Below are 18,417 nucleotides of genomic sequence, written 5' to 3' on the forward strand. Positions count from 1 at the left end.
CCGTTTTCTCCACATGGAATTCATTTTTTCGCCTCGCTTAATTTGATCGAATATCTGTAATAAGGGCGTTAGGTAATAACTCACAAATGAACGAATTCATCGTTCAGCGAAATGTAAGATGAAGCGAGACCAATTAATCAGGGGCCTATTCAATAAGCTGATCAGTTTATCAAAAGGAAGGAAGAGACAATTGTTGTAGAAATTGAGATCGTCATGTATAGCTCGGGTAAAAACGTTTCAAAAGTGGTTCCCTCTATAGGAGATTGACGTATCGCGTATGAGGACAAAACGAAGTCGGTAAAAAATACGTTACTCATTTCTTTCGGTGTTTTAATTGGTAGTGTATTTCCTTGTGGTAGTTTCGTACTCCTTCTTGATCGACGTGAATTACCATTATTAGGAAACGCAAATAAAGAATATAAATATTCTTTTTTTTTTACCTACATAACATTTTTCTGATTACCAATATCTTTCGCTGATTAGCGAAGGTCACGGTTATCAAAGAACGCAAATTCTTTTATACATTATTTCTTAATTTGTATGAAAAATCATTATTCTCTCATGCCTAATGCTGAAGTTTAAAGAATAATATATAATAATGTCTCACAGCTTTGCTCGAATTTGCATATTTCATCTCAACTTCAAATGAAGACTAAGACGAATCAAACTTCATCAGCTATATTGGCAAGTTATACGCAAAACCCAACGCTTGTTGTTAAACGTGCAACGTTACTTTGACGAATTCATTGTACTCTGGCACAAGTGCCACTGCCCTTTTTTAGTTAGCGACTACAAGACAACTCTGACGTCATCAGAGGTTAACCAACCACCACTGTCGATATAATAGAAACCATATTCCAATATCCTTTAATTGTGAAATACTTATAATCCTAAAGAATATCCAGCCAGTACAGTTTCACCCGTTGTTGAAGATGGTTAAACTCGAAGCTTTCTTGGTCGTAACGAGCATCTTGTGCGGCCTGCTTCCGCAAGGACTTGACGCGAATGACCTTAGAAGCCGATGCCCAATAAACGCGCGGTTCAATCTTAGTGGTCAGGTTCCAAATTCATCAGGAATAATTTCAATGTCCGGGCACAATTTCTCCGAAGAATTAAGATGGACTGAGGGCGCCGGAAAATCGTACGTGCCCCTGTTTTGTCCTCTGGGAATGTTGTTCCGAGTGGAAACGTGCATAGAGACCAACGACTCGATTCCAGCCGAATTTCCGCTCGTCTATTCAGCCGACAGGTCAATCAATACAATTCAAGTTGAATTGAAATGACGAAGAGAACTTTTGCATGTTCGTGGCAAAAAATTGCAAGCACTTCGTTTTCGGATCCGACGAGACCTTTTACCTTCTCGAAAACGGCTCCATCCAAAGTGGAACTTACATTTGGGATGTAAACCAATACTTTTTCAACCTTGATGCAAACTCGTCGGAATACCTGCCGAGAATTTGATTCGACCATCAAGATTCCGGGGACTAGACAAGTCCGAATGTCTCAATCATCGTGTCGGCGATATCCTTGCCGTTCCTCTTCGTTACATCTTTGGTACATCTAATGTTACCGGAACTCCGGACCTTCCATGGACTGACACTGATGATGTACGTCGAGTGTCTTCTTCGCCTTCGGATTCCTGGTTCTGACGAATATCGTGGCAGCCTTTCCACAATTTTACTGCCTTGCTGGATGTAACCCAACAGTTTCGTGTTCAAAAATCGTTTATTCACGGTGTCCAGTGATCCTGGAAATATCCTTGAATTTTACTTGTCCCTTAGTAGTCCTGGAAACTATACTTGAATTTGTGACGGATTTTTCACCGTACACCACGATGTTGTATCATCAAATATTCATCGCCAAATCGGTGTCAATCATGTTAAGCTAATCTATTTTTTATAACAGATGGTATAAAAAACACGACTTTTCCCTCTATTTCGATATTTCCCGATCGAGGTAACCGCGCCTTTCGTCATTGTGCGTGGTCCTTGATTGAAGTGAAAAACATTTCCACGTCTCATATTACAAACGTGCGATGTTTAGTGTATAATATTATTTACAAATCAAGTTGACGATTCAAATTCTTCGACACACTCGTATAAATTCTCAATAATTCTACAGCAGTACCGGTAATAATAAAAATAATACTAATATATATCCATCTTGGAAACCGGTTTTAAGCCGGATAACTTGAGGTTTTGACTTCCGGTGTAGGCTTGTTATTGAACCGCACAAGAGCAAAGAGTACTAACGACGGTGACGCGTCGCTGTTGAAGAGAGTTTTCTTCTCATCTCGTTTCTTCGACAAGAGTTTATTCATTTTTTTATTTTTTCAAACTCATACACGAATCGATGATTAATAAACATGTATTTAATTATGTTACAGCGTTTGTCATCCACTTCTCGTTCCTGGCAAGTTTCTTCTGGCTGAACGTTATGTGCGTCGATATCTGGTGGACGTTTGCGTAAGTTTTCAATATTTCCTTTATGTATGTATAAACTATCACGGCATATTTTTCTACATCAATATTCGCGTACGATTCTTCCATGTTTTTATAAGCTAGCTTTAAAAAGAAACGGCTTTGACCAATCGAGACGAAAAATTGTTTGGAAAATCACAATACAAGTTTTGCAAACCGAAATCGTGTTAAATTGTCGTTAGATTTTTTATTTAGTTTTGGCAAAGAGCCATACGCTTCCAAGAACTTGACATTAACTTTTCCATACGCCTTTCCATGTCTCTCTCTCTCTCTCTCTCTCTCTCTATCTCTCTCTCTCTCTCTCTTTGTCTATTTGGCAAGGCGTAGCAGGAATGTTGAGGATGAAAATGGAGGGGGAGTCACGATTAGATATCGGCTTGGATTATTTTGCCATATGTTCAGCTAATAAACCATAAAGTGTTTCGCGTAGAAATGAAATAAAAAAAGAACCAATTAAAAAATACAAGATCATCAATAATAATATCGTCTGTAGAAAAGCGTAATCAGGCAGAAATTGCGCAATCTGCGGCTATGATATTTAATTTTTATCCTTTTTCCTCGTAATATAAATAAGAAATATAAAATGAAAATGCCTATTAATCATGACCGATGTCGACAGAGTTTCACGCCTTGTTGTCATACAGGAAAATTTCCGCGGAAAGAGGATAATAAAAACGTGAAAATCATATATTAATATCTTGCCTTGTGGTTTCACCGTCGTTAATATTTTCTAACTAAGCATTGTCCGTATGATTCTTAACTAGTTATTTCGAAATTCTTTTCATTCGACTTTCTGCCACATTTCGTTATATGTAAAGTAATATTCGTCAATGCCTTCTTAACTTTCCGGCTACTTTGTTTTCCGTCCGTGATAAAAATGCTGGTCTCGATTCTGTAAGAATTATGTGACAGTGACTCCCATTCACTAATTCGAGAATTTCCCCACGGTGAAAATTTCTACTACGACGAATTTTTACAGAAATTGAAACATTTCGTATTATTTCGTGCAAAATCTGATTTCAGATTCGTAATCAGCGACCCCAAAAGACCCGTTGACAGAGTTTTTTCCCCGGATTCGATCAAATTTAAAATTTTTGTCCGCCAAATTGGATCCGCTATTTTAAATTTACAAAATCGGATTTTAGATTCGTAATAAGCGAATCGAAAAGCTTACAATTTGTGTAAAAAATTCTCACGTGTAGAGGAACAACTTTCTCGGAAACGAATTGTTTCTCGATTTGCACGATATTTTTGCAATCGATTTGTTTCTAACAACAACAATTTACATTATATCGCAACAATTACTCTCGAGTATTGAAAACCTATCAGTACACTATCAGAAAGAGTAAAAAACCGAAGAGAAACATCTTTTCAAAGTTCTCTAAATATACAAAAAACGGATATAAAACAGGTGGCAAGAATACTTTATACCACTATAATTCAAAGGGTTAATCGGGAGTATTGATACGGGAGTTTGCTCGTGTTAATTGAGGGTCAATAAAGCTAGACGATTAGTTCAGTTTTATTTATTGCCCGTATGTCCGCGGGGTATGGCTATTAGATAAGTAAAACGCCCCGTGGCGTGTCGATGATTAAACGACGCATCGCGTGCAATTCGAGTCAATTAATTGACCCGACGAAAGGCCTTTAACGATTTATCGATACTCCCTGATTCCAACCGACAATAACTTTACGTCACGTATAATTGTCGTTCAGATTTTCCAGGACAATTTTCACTCACGAAAGTTCAAAGTTTGCGACTTAAGAGCCGCAATTTTGAGTCACATTCGTTTATGAATCACTTCGCTGACTCGAAATCGCTTTGACCGACTTCGTATCGATTTGAAACGTATTCGACCGACTTCTAGCGGCCTTTTTTCACGCAGCAAATATTCGACCTGAAATTTTCCCAACGATATAAAGTCCCCCCGATATTTCCGAGAGTTTCAAGCAAGGCCAAGTTTAGATCGACGAATCGTGAAAGGTACACCGAGAGAGATTTTTAATCCAAAAATATAGTTCTAGGTAGAAAATAAAAATTAGTTTTCTAGCCGTTACCATTCTTTCTCATTACGATCGTTGTTGCTAGATTTTCTTGTAACTGTTGTGAAAATTTGATGCTCGTGTAACGATAAATTAACGCTAAGCCCTTGTTTGACTAAAAAAGTAGAGTAAACCTCAGAAACTGATTTCGCGTTGCGATAACCAAAAAAGCATCGACAATAGCGCAAAATCGTTACGCTCATCTCGTTTTTCCTAATTCCAACAATATTCAAACACTTTTTTTAACGATACCTGTTTTACTGAATTTTTCCAGTTACCGTAACAAATGAAATCTTTCTCAATGTCCCGGATTTTCATAAATTTCCATAACACATGGTTCCAGGGATTTTTCCTGCGGGCAAGAAAATCCAGATCTCCTCCAAAAGCAACGCTGCATTTTAATTTATTTACAAAATTTCGATTCTTTGACACAGTAATCGATCGTGTAACCAACCGTTTGAAACGGTACGATAAATTTCACCATCGAACGCGAAACGCGTCCGGCTTTTACACCGTCGAATATCACCGAAGCGTAAAAGATGGATAATTTATTAATATTCGGTTCGAGAATAAACGAAATTTATCCCCCCGCGCATCATTAACACTTGACTAGCCAGTCATGGGATGTGTGTCTATATTTAATTTACAGTAAATCTATAATTATACGATGAAAGCGGATACGGCGCAAAAGCTGCCAGTAACTCAAACAACTCGGTTTCTCTTTTTTCCAAATCTTTTTCCTCTATTCTTTGTTCGCGTATATCGTCCAGTAGTCCCGGACTGACGGCTTCATCGTTTCAATTTGAACAATCATCAATTCAACGCAACCTCTTTCATCGAGTATATATATCGCAGACACTTACATAATTATAACATCGTCTCTTTTTTTTTTTGTGCTAATATTTCCATAAATACGTACACAAGATTCTCTTTCGTCAAAATGGGTCAGTTGAGTGTGTGTGTGTTTTTTTTTCTCTCTCTTTCTCTTTTTTCTCTTTCGACAGAAATTTATTTCATCGTCGATAACGTTCTTCTTCGTACGATCTCAACGCTTGGAATAGAGATTGTACGCAAAATAAAAAACCACAATTAAAAAAATAAATGTCAACTTTTAGCAACTTCTTTGCATTGTGTGTATGTGTATATATAGCACAGACATACATACAAGTTTGATGTAAATTTTTTATATTATTTCGAATATTCTAGGTCACGAATTGTACTAAAACACACAGACTCAAGTTTGCAATTTCGGATATTTACGTATTTACGTACACAAAAACATTTTTATGAAAAATACTATATGAATTACGCATCCAGTGTAGCATTTTTTGAAAAACTGAAATAAGCGTTGTTGAGTCGCGGCTAGTAATTAACGTGCATTCCATTAGCCGGTATTAATTAATTAATAACATTCGGCTATCTCTAACAGGTTATATATATATGTATATATACACGTTATAAGGTAGCATGCGTAAATTTAACTGCGTCATCGGACCATAACGGGTTGACACTGTAACTCGTTCCTTTTTTTTTTTTTTCTCCACCCTCTTTCTCTCTCGAAGTGATGCCGTGACAAGTGACAACGGTCAATTACTATCGTGAACCCACCTGACCGTTTTATCTTATCTACATTACGGTTTAGAAAAAAAAAAAAAAAAAAATCCCAACGAAAACTTTGATCCCAGTTCGAGTGCGTATTAAGGATGATACAACAAAAGGCGTTGAGCGTCCGTTAATTCGTCGACGAATGGTTTTTTGTTTTCTTCTTTTTGGGTAGTTTTTTTCCCGAAGATAAATAATCGTGAGGATTGTAAAACAAAAATTTCACACGAATTATTTCTTTTATTATTCATCTAGCCGTTTATAGTAATAATAATAATAATAATAATAATAATAATAATAATAATAACAACAACAACAACAACAAGAATCAGGCAAAGTGAAAACACGGAGAATGCAGCGGACTAATGATTATTTTTAATTTTACAAACGCGGGGAGTAAACTTTTTTTTTCTATCCAACATTTATGGAAGAAAGTTTTGATCGCTTATTTATTATGAATGTGAATATCAATCCTTGATATAAGGTGAATATGACAAAAGTTTCAATCGCTCGAAGGTGAAACGAATTTTCTAAATCACGGATAAAGCTCTTCGATATTCACATATGGCCAAAGTTTGACCAACTGTCGGGAGTTTTATACGTTCGTTAATATCTATAATCTTTCGTATGAATCTGTCTATCATCTGTCTATATATATACATGTATGTATGTATGTATAATATATAGATATTTACGGATACGCGTTACATTTGCACATCGAGTTCGGGCAAAACGAAAACGAGTTTCATACCCAGCGGCGTAAGAGAATTGGTAAAAACATATGAATATACATATCGTTTTTGTATATAAACATTTGTGACGTTTCGTGTTTTCATCATTCTTGAACCGACGATTGTTTTCAACGTAAAACAAGGCCACAAATTCTCTCGGCAGGAAACTCGGTCAAAGTGGATGAGGAAATAAAAAGGAAGAAAAGACAAAGGAACAAAGAATGAAAATCTGCAGAGAAATGAAATAAAAAATAATAAAAAGTAGAAAGTTAACAAACTTTCACACGAACATCTATACAATATCAATACACGTACGATTTGGCATTCTGAGTTGGATCGCGATAAATTCGATGACGACGAATTTTTTTATTACGCAATTAAGAAGGAAATATATTTTTTTTTTTTTCTGTCAAAAGGTATTCAATTTCCGCGTTACGTCTGAGCGATTGTTGTTGAAAAATGATTACTTTTTTCCTGACGTAAAAAACGGGAAAAAAAATCACAAACAAATTTAAAAAAATTACAATTATCCACCAGAGCGTTTAAATATTAAAATTGTACCAAAAGTACAAGGTGTGTGTGATATTGGTATGATTACATTTTTGTTTTTTTTTTTGTTTTGTTTCAATTTTTGTCCTTCTTTACGAAGCCGAGCCCAACGTACAAGGGAATTTACAACTAATTACTTAAACGCGTTACACATTTATACACGTATTACACGTTTGTCGTGCAATAAATTAGATCATTTCCACGCGTATCGGATGCCCCGTGAGGAAAGAAGAAGAAAAATAAAGATTATATTAATAACTAAAAACCACACGAGATTCATGTATTTTTAATAGAGATATTTTATCGGTAAAAAATTCTTCCGTGGTTTTCATTTGATAAGGGTAAGAAAAAATAACGTGATTAATTATACGTATAAAAGTCTGAAAGATTGTTACAAGTTGTAAAAGTGAAAGGATAAATTGAATAATAACTCTCACAACTGCGTTTCAACTTTTTCAAGTATAAATTCGTGATAAATACTTGTAATGTGGAAAAGATGATAAAAAAAAAAAAAACGTCTCGCTTCTCTGACTCTCAGAATATCGGCAATAATTTCTCATCTTCTATTCGAGAGGATGAAATGACGTTTAGCGTGTATATATATATATATATATATATATATATATATATATCAACGTCGCAATAATACTACGCGAATGTATATATACAATGTGTAACCCAATTAGCGTGGGTAAATAATCAACGAAACGTGTATAACTGAAACAACACCCACGCGTGTTGTCCGTGCGATAAACAATGCGGTGTGTGTGTTTGGACCAATAAGTGCCGCGCGGAGACTTTTCTTCAATCATTTGTTGATTGATTTACAACATGAATCGAATGTGATTTCAAAAATTGGCACACTGAGAAAAATTTCATTTGTTACGGTAACTAGAAAAATTGATTGTTTCAATATTGTTGGAATGAGGAAAAACGACGTACGGCTAACAATTTTGCGCTATCGTGGATCCTTTTTTGGTTGTTGCAACGCGAAATCAGTTTTTGAGGTTTACTCTACTTTTTTAGTCAAACAAGCCTGTAACGTCAATTTATCGTTGCACGAGCATTGAATTTTCGCAACAGTTGCGAGAAAATATAGCAACAGTGATCGTAATGATAAAGAATAGTAGCGAATACTAGACTTTCCGGTAACGGGTAGAAAACTAATTTTCATTTAAAAAATGAAAATAGTTAAGGACCGAGCGGTAACCGGAATTAAAAATTTCTCTCAGTGCGAACATAAAAATATCAAAAATGCGAAACGAAGAAAGATGAAAGTGGAAAAATGAATTTTCACCAAGCCAGAAATTCACGGAACTAAAAATCGTCGATTATTCGGAATTTCGGTGTTCCAAATATTGAAATTATCTCATTTTCGCCTCTTCGAAACGTTCGCCGTTTCGTCAAACTTCGATATCTTTGCTTAAAAAAAAAAAAAAATCGGAATTCGTCGCTTTCGCAAATTTTCAAATTCGTAATTTCAACCCCGCCCCAAACGGCAATAACACCGTCTATACATAATGCGAACGACGACACTGTTTGCCATCGACGGACAATTTCCTCTGCCCGTAATATAATTCGATCCCATCCTGAAAATCCACCGTGGCAAGTAAAACAACGAGACCCCGGAAACTGATGGTAGGTTATAAGGTGTACAAACATCTAGGCGTGTAATTTCCTGCGACTAATACCGGGAATATATTCCTTGTCGTTTTGCAAACTAAACATCGTCGATCGTTTCGTGTTGCGATTCGCTGGGAGTAACTTTATTATTATTATTGTTATTATTATTAATTTTAATTTTTTTTTTCTCTCCTTGCTTTCAACGGGAAGAAAAAGAAAACTCGTCGACCTATTTAAATAAATAAGAAGCAGAGAATTTTTCATTTCCGTTTACAAAAATTTTTTCCAATTCTATTCCGATTCGCTTCTCTACTTAACGTCATTCATGGTCGATTTCTAAGGAAATTCGTGCGTCATCGTTGTTCTTTATTGTTGAAATTTTATCGCATTCTTTCTTCTTTGTTTTTTTTTTTTTTTTTTTCTTTACATATTCGCGTATATATTATGTATACACGTGTATGTGTGTACCAAAGGATATTTTTTCGCACGTTTATTTAGAATATAAACACGTATACATGGATGCGAAAAAATCCAATGATTTATGGGTAAACTCGAAGAGGGATAATATTTAGAATTTGAATTTTTCAACGAATTTTTACGACTTGTACTCTTTTTGCTCATATTATAATACGCATATAATATGTATACGATATTTACCGATAACATTGTTTCTTTCAACCTATTTTCTTCAATTTCTTTTTCATCCGATCCGATTCTATACATCCGGTTTTCTCGATTTTCTTTGATCCTACGTGTATATTTTTAAAGGCGCAATTTTTCTTAAATTCCACAACAACGATAAATTATAATGAAAAACTAAAAATAAGAGAATGAAAAAAAAAAAAAAATGTATTCGTATACATTTCAAAATTTCAATTTGACGAAAATGTAATTCGAGTAGAAAAAAAGACAAGAAGAAGTGGTCGGAATAAAGATCTAAATTAAATCAATTGTTGACAAATGAATCCACATTTGTGTGACGAACTAACAGAATATTTCTCCTCGGTATATTTATTAGATTTAACAAATTGTTTACTGCTTGTGTACGCAAAAATTGTACGTACGACTTGCGGATTAACAAAGATTGGATAATTTTTTGTTCAGGACATGTGTCTCGATTCGTAATTATCCGTTGTATGTTGAAAAAGAGAGAGAGAGAGAGAGAGAGTAACTGCGCGTAACGAAATATTGCGTAGAGTAATAACGTACCGAGTAATGTAGAAATTTACGTAGTTGGAAAAGTGACTAGGATCAACGTTGTCGTGTACAAATTTCATGCCGAATAATTGGACACATGGGTGTGTCTGCGGTACGTTTCAAAGGAAGACCACAAAAAAAAAAAAAGAGAAGAATGAATTCGCGGAATTTCAGGCGAGCTCGAGGAAATCGAGAAAACGAATTTGCCGGTGTTCCAAACGTCGGTGACAGCGGTGGGATGTAGAAAATTAAAATTAAAGTGAACTGGTCTACAGTACTACGAATTTTCATTCGCTCTGAAAAAAAAAAACAAATTTTCTTTGTTTGTTTTCTCGGCTCTTTCCTCGCACGGTTCATCGCGAATAACGTACGTTCATTATTGTAATTAGCCTCGACGTGAAATGATTTGACGGCTGGTGAATTAACGGGCACGTGGATTGCGTGTCGAGATAAGAAAAAAAAAAACAACTAATTCCAGTGCTTTCCGTCCCCGAATTAATGCTTTTGTAGTGTACGTTTTATGCAAGAACACGAAAGAGAGAAAGAGCGAGAGAGAGAGAGAGAGAAGGGGAAATAAGAATTACAGACGTGGGTGTTACGCGTATATTGTACAGCTTCGGGGTTTTGTTTTCGTTTGAATTTCTGCTCAGGTTTATAAAACACATCTATAATGTATAAAAGAGTTTGCCGAGTCCAAAGCGATTTAATCACAGCAGGATGAATTATTTATTATCGCTTATCGCTGGTCGTGCGTGACAAGTTTGTGAAATAAATTTAACTCTTTGAGTCGCACGTCATTGTGTTGTATCAAATTTTATTGCAGGTGATCGCAAATCTGATGTCAGATTTTCAAAATTCAAGATGATGGATCCGATATGGTGGACGAATATTTCAAATTTTAACGAATATGGTCAGAAAAAACTTTATACGGGAGTTTTTGGTGTCGCTGATCGGATTCGCCGTACTGAATTTGCAAAATCTGATTTCAGATTCGTAATCAGCGACCCCAAAAACTTCTTGACAGAGGTTTTTCTCCGGATTCGATCGAATTTGACATTTTTGTCCGTCAAATTGGATCCGTTATTTTGAATTTTCAAAATCGGATTTTAGATTCGTAATCAGCGATTCGAAAAACTTACAATTTATGCACAACATTCTTACGTGTAGAGGAACAACTTTCTCGGTATTGAATTGTTCCTTCGATTTGCACGATATTTTTACAATCAATTTGTTTCTAACAATAACAATTTACATTATATCGCAACAATTACTCTCGAGTATTGAAAATCTATTAGATATATCATCAGAAATAGCAAAAAAAAAAAAAAACGCAAAGAAACATGTTTTCAAAATTCTCTAAATATACAAAAAATATAAATGGTAAGAATACTTACGACTGTGACTCAAAGGGTTAAAGCAGAAAAGAAAAAAGAAAACTCGAAATATTAGAGGCTGTTTTACTTTCGAAAAAGGATGAAAAATTAAAAAAAAAAAAAAAAACAACCAAACAAAATTGATCGTCATCGCATTATGTGTAGGAAATTTGTGTCCTTTCCGTCACTATTTTTTTATTCAATTCGCTGTAAATAAAACATCTCTGTTTGTATAATTACAAGCTTGCAGCCTACGAAGTTAGTTGCCCAGAATCATCCAGTAGGGTGGGTAAAAATCCAATGTAAATATTCACAATACGTATAATGTTAAGTCTTTCACGCAAATACGCTATTATCGTCTTTGTTTTTTATTCCTTTTTAACCGCGTGCCTGGTAAACTAATTTTTCATCCATCATTTTTTGTTCCTTGGAAGTTTCCCATCAAGTAACAGACTCGTAGCGTAGAAAAAAAATAAATAAACAAATGGTTGATTGTTGTGCACTTATCACATCGATAACAAACTTGCACGCTATTGATTGCCTGTAACAACGTATGATAAATTAATTAGAAAAATAATAATGATCGTTTGCACGGCTGCAAGAAAATGGTAACAATTCGCAATCCTAATTTGTACATAGAAAAATTTTGTCGCTACTCGCACGTCAAACACCCGAATCAACTGCGTGTTGCACCTACTTTTATTACAAGGCTGAAGTTGGTAACGTTAACGTAACGATACAACATCAGGAGAAAAATGAATCATTATTAGAAAATTTAAGATAACTTGTATATTTTGTTTACAATGGTTAACTAAATTATTTTGCCTAAGCACGCGTCGTTACAATAACGTTAGTAACTTCGTCCTCATCCTTTACTGCCATTCAATTGACACGATAAATTGTTTTAATTACCCATTATTCATCGTATAATTTGGCAACGTTTTATGAATTATTAATTAAATGTACGTACAGGTATGCGTGTGTGTATTTATACATACGAATGTATTTATCACGCACGTAATTTCGTTATATACGAGATCGCAATACCGTATCTTTATATTTTCGTCGCCATCGCCGTAAAAAGTATAGTTTATAGACCGGTGATAGCAAAAGTTTGTTAAATTATTTGCTTTGTTTTTTCTACTTTTAAGACTCGATTTGAATAAATTTTGTTGTGTTGCAGGGGTTACCGGTCAATTCAGGGCAGCGTAAGACAACGTGAACGCAAAAAGTTCATATTGTACTCTATATACGCTTGGGGATGCGCATGTCTGTTGACGGGAATTTGCATAATTATGGAATACGCACCGGGAATTCCCAGCAATGTAGTTCGCCCCGAATTCGGAGTGGAAAAGTGTTGGTTCAAGAGTAAGTGTAGCTGCTGTAAAGTACAGCAAATATCGCAATATTAAATATCAAAAAGAATATTAAAAAAATGGGCACAATTTAGTCCAGTCAAAATAGGTCGGAATTAAAAATATCCGCGATATGGCCGCACTTAAATCTAAAGTCAATTTTGAGCTGCATAGCCAGAGTTTCGAGAAAATAGCAAAACTCGACGTTTATTGGGTTTTTCCTCAAAAAATCCCATCGATGGATGGAAAATCACTTGACCATCGTGTAGAGCGGAAAATTCTACATCGAATTATGTCCTCGTATGTCGGAAAGGGAGTCGGATTAACAAATTAAGAGAAAAAAAATTATTTCATCAAAATTCCCCAGATGCCGTCGATAAGTAGAATTCCTTTTTTCTCATTCAAGAAATCATTTCACCAAAATTCCCCAGATGCCATCGATAAGTAGGATTTCTTTTTGCTCAATTTGTTAATCCGACTCCGTTTCCGACATATGAGGACATAATTCGATGTAGAATTTTCCGCTCTGCACGATGATTGATTTATTTTTCATCCATCGATAGCAGTTTTGGAAGAAATTGCAAAAAACGTCAAATTTTGCTGTTTTCTCAAAACTCCGGCTATGCAACTCAAAAATGACTTCAGATTTGAGTTCCTGAGGGGCGGAAATCCCTGTGCACAAAAATGCAGCCGTATACCGAATATCTTCAATTCAGACCTATTTTGACTGGACTAAATTTATGGACTTATTAATATCCACCGGACGTGAGATCAGGGCACGCAGCATTCGATGTTGTTTGAAAATTGCAAAATTTAATATCATGATTAAGAATAAATTCGTATCACAAATTATACCTCGATAATAATTTCCTCGGAATCGTTTACTAATCGACGATTTTGATCGGAATTTCAAACAAATAGTTTCGATTTGGCACGATGCGGCAATTCGGCGTGACTTTTTTACCGAAACATTTGTTTCGTTCGATTGTTCAGCCACCGCGTTATTGCAAAAATTTTCAATCCGTATCAAGAATAGAAATTGTAGGAACCGTTTTCGTTGAGAAACTGTTTGTTTCGAATCCTCATTCTGAAACTAGGGAAAGAAAATATTCATCAGTATAAAAACGCAGGTGGTTCAAATGAATCACAGAGAGTACTTGGAACTCTTGATTAAATCAACCGCAAATCCATAACTTCATCAATATTATTACAAGCTGTTATTTCTACACGTATAACTCACTCGAGATCCGTTCTACAATATAAAAAATAACATATCATTATTAATAAAAAAGATGAACCACAATCGTGAGTAAAATATTGCCGCTAATAATATTGTTTAACAATTCTCATTACATTCCACGTGTACAATTGTATAAATAGTTGATTCCACAGTGTAATTAATCTCAAATTAATCGCTAATCTTGAATAAAGAATGAGAAATGATCAAACATTTGATTAAGAAATTAAAGCAACGTTGCAACTTTGTTTTTTTCGTTTCAATAATGTATTGCACAGACTCACGCATGTCCAATTAATAGATCCGTATTATACAAATATTATAAATTTAAATTTTTTTTACAGCGGAAATGGCGAAAGCTTACTATTTTTACATACCGATGGGATTGACGGTTCTCTGTAACATAATTTTGTTCATCTTAACGGCGGCAAAGATTATACAACATAAAAAGAACACGGCGCATCAATTGAAAGGAACAGAAAGCAGGCGTCACGATGATAATAAGCAGTGGTGAGTGAAAAATTTTAGTTCGTACAATTTTAGTACACAATGAAATCCCCGCGTTTGATAATATGTCAATATTTATAAATGTATATAAAAGAAAAATCCATTAATTTTATCACCCGTGGTAGTAAATAAAATTTAGAGTAAAAAAAACTTTTAAAAAACACTTCGCCACGATACAACCTTCCGCTGACAGTTTGGCAATAATGTTTTTCGACGACGTTAATCCGAATTCAGTTTGTAATACAAATTTTTTAACACGAATAACGTGATTTAATTCACACGATGAATCAATGGTAAGGCTGTAAATTTTCCCTATATTACAAATATTATAGAGCTTGAATTTTAGTTCTCCTTCTCTTCTTGTCAAGAAAATCATCTGGCCGAAATTGTCAGGTTTATATTAACTTGTTTATACTAAAAGTTTGAAGCAATAAACCGATACTATTCACGCTCAAACACCGACGGGCTAATTTTGATTGCCTCGTCCAAGTGGAAAGAGAAACCCGATGATTACACAGTTTTAACATTTTCTCACCGCGAATACTTTTGGCGAAAAATAGTTTCGTCTCTCTCTTTTTTTTTTTTTTGACGTCTTTTTCATAGTCGATTTAAACACCACTTTCAATAATTGTCACCTCCTTAAATATTTTCTCTGTAACTATTTACAGGGTGGCCACAAATTTTTTTTGGGAAAAAAAAAATTCCACGCCATTTCCACATTTTCCATTACCTAAAATCTAGTTTTCCCTGAAATTTTCTCCAAGTTCCAGTAAGTTACTAAAAAGAAAAATGTAACTTGCAAAAATAGTCAGCGTTGAGCAAATTTATTTTCTCGAGGAAAAAAAGTAAACTTGTTACGTCAAAAAATGATTTCCGATCCCCTAGATAAAAAATTGTTCTATTTTCCGTGTTTTTCCATTACCAAATTAAAAAATCCCCCGTATTAATACACCCCGTATAATACACAAGGGTATTCAGACCAACAAAATTGACTATCGTCCCATTTGTGATGAAAAAAAAAAAAAATTACGTCACATTCGTTTTAATTATTATTTCGATGTTTCAATTTCGCAGGTTCAACTTGTACCTGAAATTGTTCATCGTTATGGGCATCAACTGGTCAATGGAGATAATCTCCTGGGCGTACAAGAGTCCGGAGTACCTTTGGTACATAACGGATTTGGCAAACACCCTCCAGGGTGTGATAATATTTATAATATTCGTATGGAAGGAGAAGATTAAACGTTTATTAATCAAACGCTTCGGATGTAAAGGGGAAAATTTTTTATCACGAGACTCAACGAGGAGCGCTTATCACAGCTCGACGTCCCGGACTTGCACAACATCCGTTCCTCTGAATGAGAAAACAAACTCGTGTCCAGAACCCGCCGCTAAATACAAATCGACAAACTTTGACGACAGCGACGGTGCCTAAAAAAGTTCGGATCATTAACGACGTTTATTACCACCGGAAAGAGTTGTGAATCACAATTATTACGCGTATAATTCGTAGCAACGATTGGAAAGATTTATTTTTTCATTTTTAGAGAGCGATAGGATCGGAAAGAGTTAATCATGTGCATGAAAGAAATAAAAATGATAAACGAGTACGACCAATTGAAATAAAGAGAAAGCTCTCTTTTTGTTTTTTAAATATTTTTAGTTAAAACATCGATATCGCTGCAAGTTTTCACTATATATCGCAATTTTAAATCTACAAATAGTTTGCTACGATTATATTTTGACTTAGAATTTGAATCTATTCGTCTCTTCGTGTAGTTGAGATCATAAAATTATCTATAGAAAATAGTTTTAATAACAATAATAATCATTATTATTGTAATTTTATCCGAATATAATCCCATCTTTCTTTACACTGTGAGTTGAATCCAGTGAATGGTTCTTCTTTCTTTGTTTTTTTTTTTTTAACATCGAGTGACTGAGATGTAATATTATTAATGTCTGATAGTTAAAAGTTTGAGATTTGACAAATTATAAATATATTATAATTGTAATGTAATTATTATTTTAAACTCTCATATTAAACGTGTGTAATTAGAATATACAAAATTTACGTAACTTGAAAGATATTCGAGAGGCTTCGTTGGTTGGGGGAAAAAATAGAAAAAAAAAAAAATTATCGATCTTCCAGGACGCGAAGCAATAACAATTGATTTTGAAAATGATCGATTACCTCTCCAAAATCTTTAACGCAACCAAATATATTCGCCTGTTGTACAATTTCGAATGAGTGATTCTACTTTACGAAAATTGGCTATAATCATAACATATTTGTTACTTATAACTTATAGATTTATACTTTCATCACTTATAATCTTCTAATTGCAGCAACAATCAAACGCTGCATTAATGACTATAAACCTTGGTGTTTTTTTTTTTCGACAATCTACGATCTGTAAATAGCTATTTTAATTCGATATAACATGTATAGTTACTTCCAACCAAAGTTGTAATACACAATGTTTGCCCCCGGCGGCGTGTATATTTTGCTATTATAATTAATAACATTACTTTAAAAATGTTAGGAAAATTTGCAATTTTTTTTTTTTTTTTTTTTTGTTTTTACGTGAGAGAACGTTTTGTGGGTGTAAAGGAAGATAACTATCTAGCCGGACACTGTTACTAATGGATATTTAGCTATTCATTATATTTATATCAGTCATTGAGATTTCAACATTTTGACAGTATCGACGCGAGGCTAGGCGATAAATTTTGCGTGGGTGTGCATGTGTATCTGTATTTTGTGCGATAAGAACACGAGTAAATATTTTTTTGATCAACACGAATACCTTAACGATATATTTGTTATTTACATTCAATGAATAAGGAAAAAAAAGGAATTAAAACAAAAATGACATTTCCATACGTCGGATTTCGATCTGAGATTTCGGTTATAGATTTAAATTTTCAATCGCGTTGTTATCACTTGCTAATAAAAACTTCTCACGGGATGTCTAATTCGTTTAACAATCATTTTTTTTTTTTTTGTTTTTTTTTCGGTACTTATGGACACCGGTTTTCAGTATCTGTTTGGTACATACTTAAAATATTGTGACACAATTGTTGTTAATTATATTAAACCGCACCTACCTTATATGTATATTCGTGTATCTTATTACGAATAATACTTACTCTATATGTATAATGAAGCACGATTGTTCAAATCTTGAATATTGCTTTTTGTATTGTGATATGCTTATGAATAAACAAATTTCTCAAAGTTCACAACCGAAATAATTTTTCAACACCTTTACACGTTGTAACATTGTAATACAGGAAGGTATTTCAAACGGCCGATCAACTTACCTGAGACAATCAAATTACGGTAAAATGAAATCTTCATATTTATGTAACACAAAATAAGATTTCACGAAAATGAAATCGCGGTTCAGGTCGCTGATTAATTGGCGATCTTATAAAATTTTTCATACCTTCGTTTTCATGTCCGAATTCATTTTATTCATAAAAGTACAATAATCTATTTAACTTGCGACGTAATAATTATTAATTGCAGTAATAGTCCGTTCTTTAAAATCTATACCGTAAATCTGGTATTTATACTGTTTTCGGGATTGGAAATAGCGTGGTACAGAAAGACATCGGTTTCAGAACGAATGATCAATCAATATTTTAACGTAAAAAATTCGGATTCATTATCAATGGGACAGAGATATTTTACTCACCGATTGGAAATTAAGG

General features: G+C 34.3%; 1 protein-coding gene across 4 annotated transcripts in view; it reads left to right on the plus strand.

The window, feature by feature from the left end:
- The window catches only part of LOC107220278 (G-protein coupled receptor Mth2), a 33,345-nt gene extending 15,404 nt beyond the window's left edge, over positions 1–17,941 (plus strand). For all 4 annotated transcript variants that reach the window (XM_015658807.2, XM_015658809.2, XM_015658808.2 and 1 more), the window contains exons 2-5: positions 2,387–2,465; positions 12,782–12,966; positions 14,535–14,700; positions 15,772–17,941. In XM_015658807.2, coding sequence (XP_015514293.1) covers positions 2,387–2,465; positions 12,782–12,966; positions 14,535–14,700; positions 15,772–16,132 — 791 coding nt within the window. In that variant the 3' untranslated portion in view covers positions 16,133–17,941. The remainder of the gene's footprint in view (positions 1–2,386; positions 2,466–12,781; positions 12,967–14,534; positions 14,701–15,771) is intronic.
- Positions 17,942–18,417: the final 476 nt, after the last annotated feature.

This window comes from Neodiprion lecontei, chromosome 5 (genome assembly GCF_021901455.1).
Source record: "Neodiprion lecontei isolate iyNeoLeco1 chromosome 5, iyNeoLeco1.1, whole genome shotgun sequence".
Classification (NCBI taxonomy): Eukaryota; Metazoa; Arthropoda; class Insecta; order Hymenoptera; family Diprionidae; genus Neodiprion; species Neodiprion lecontei.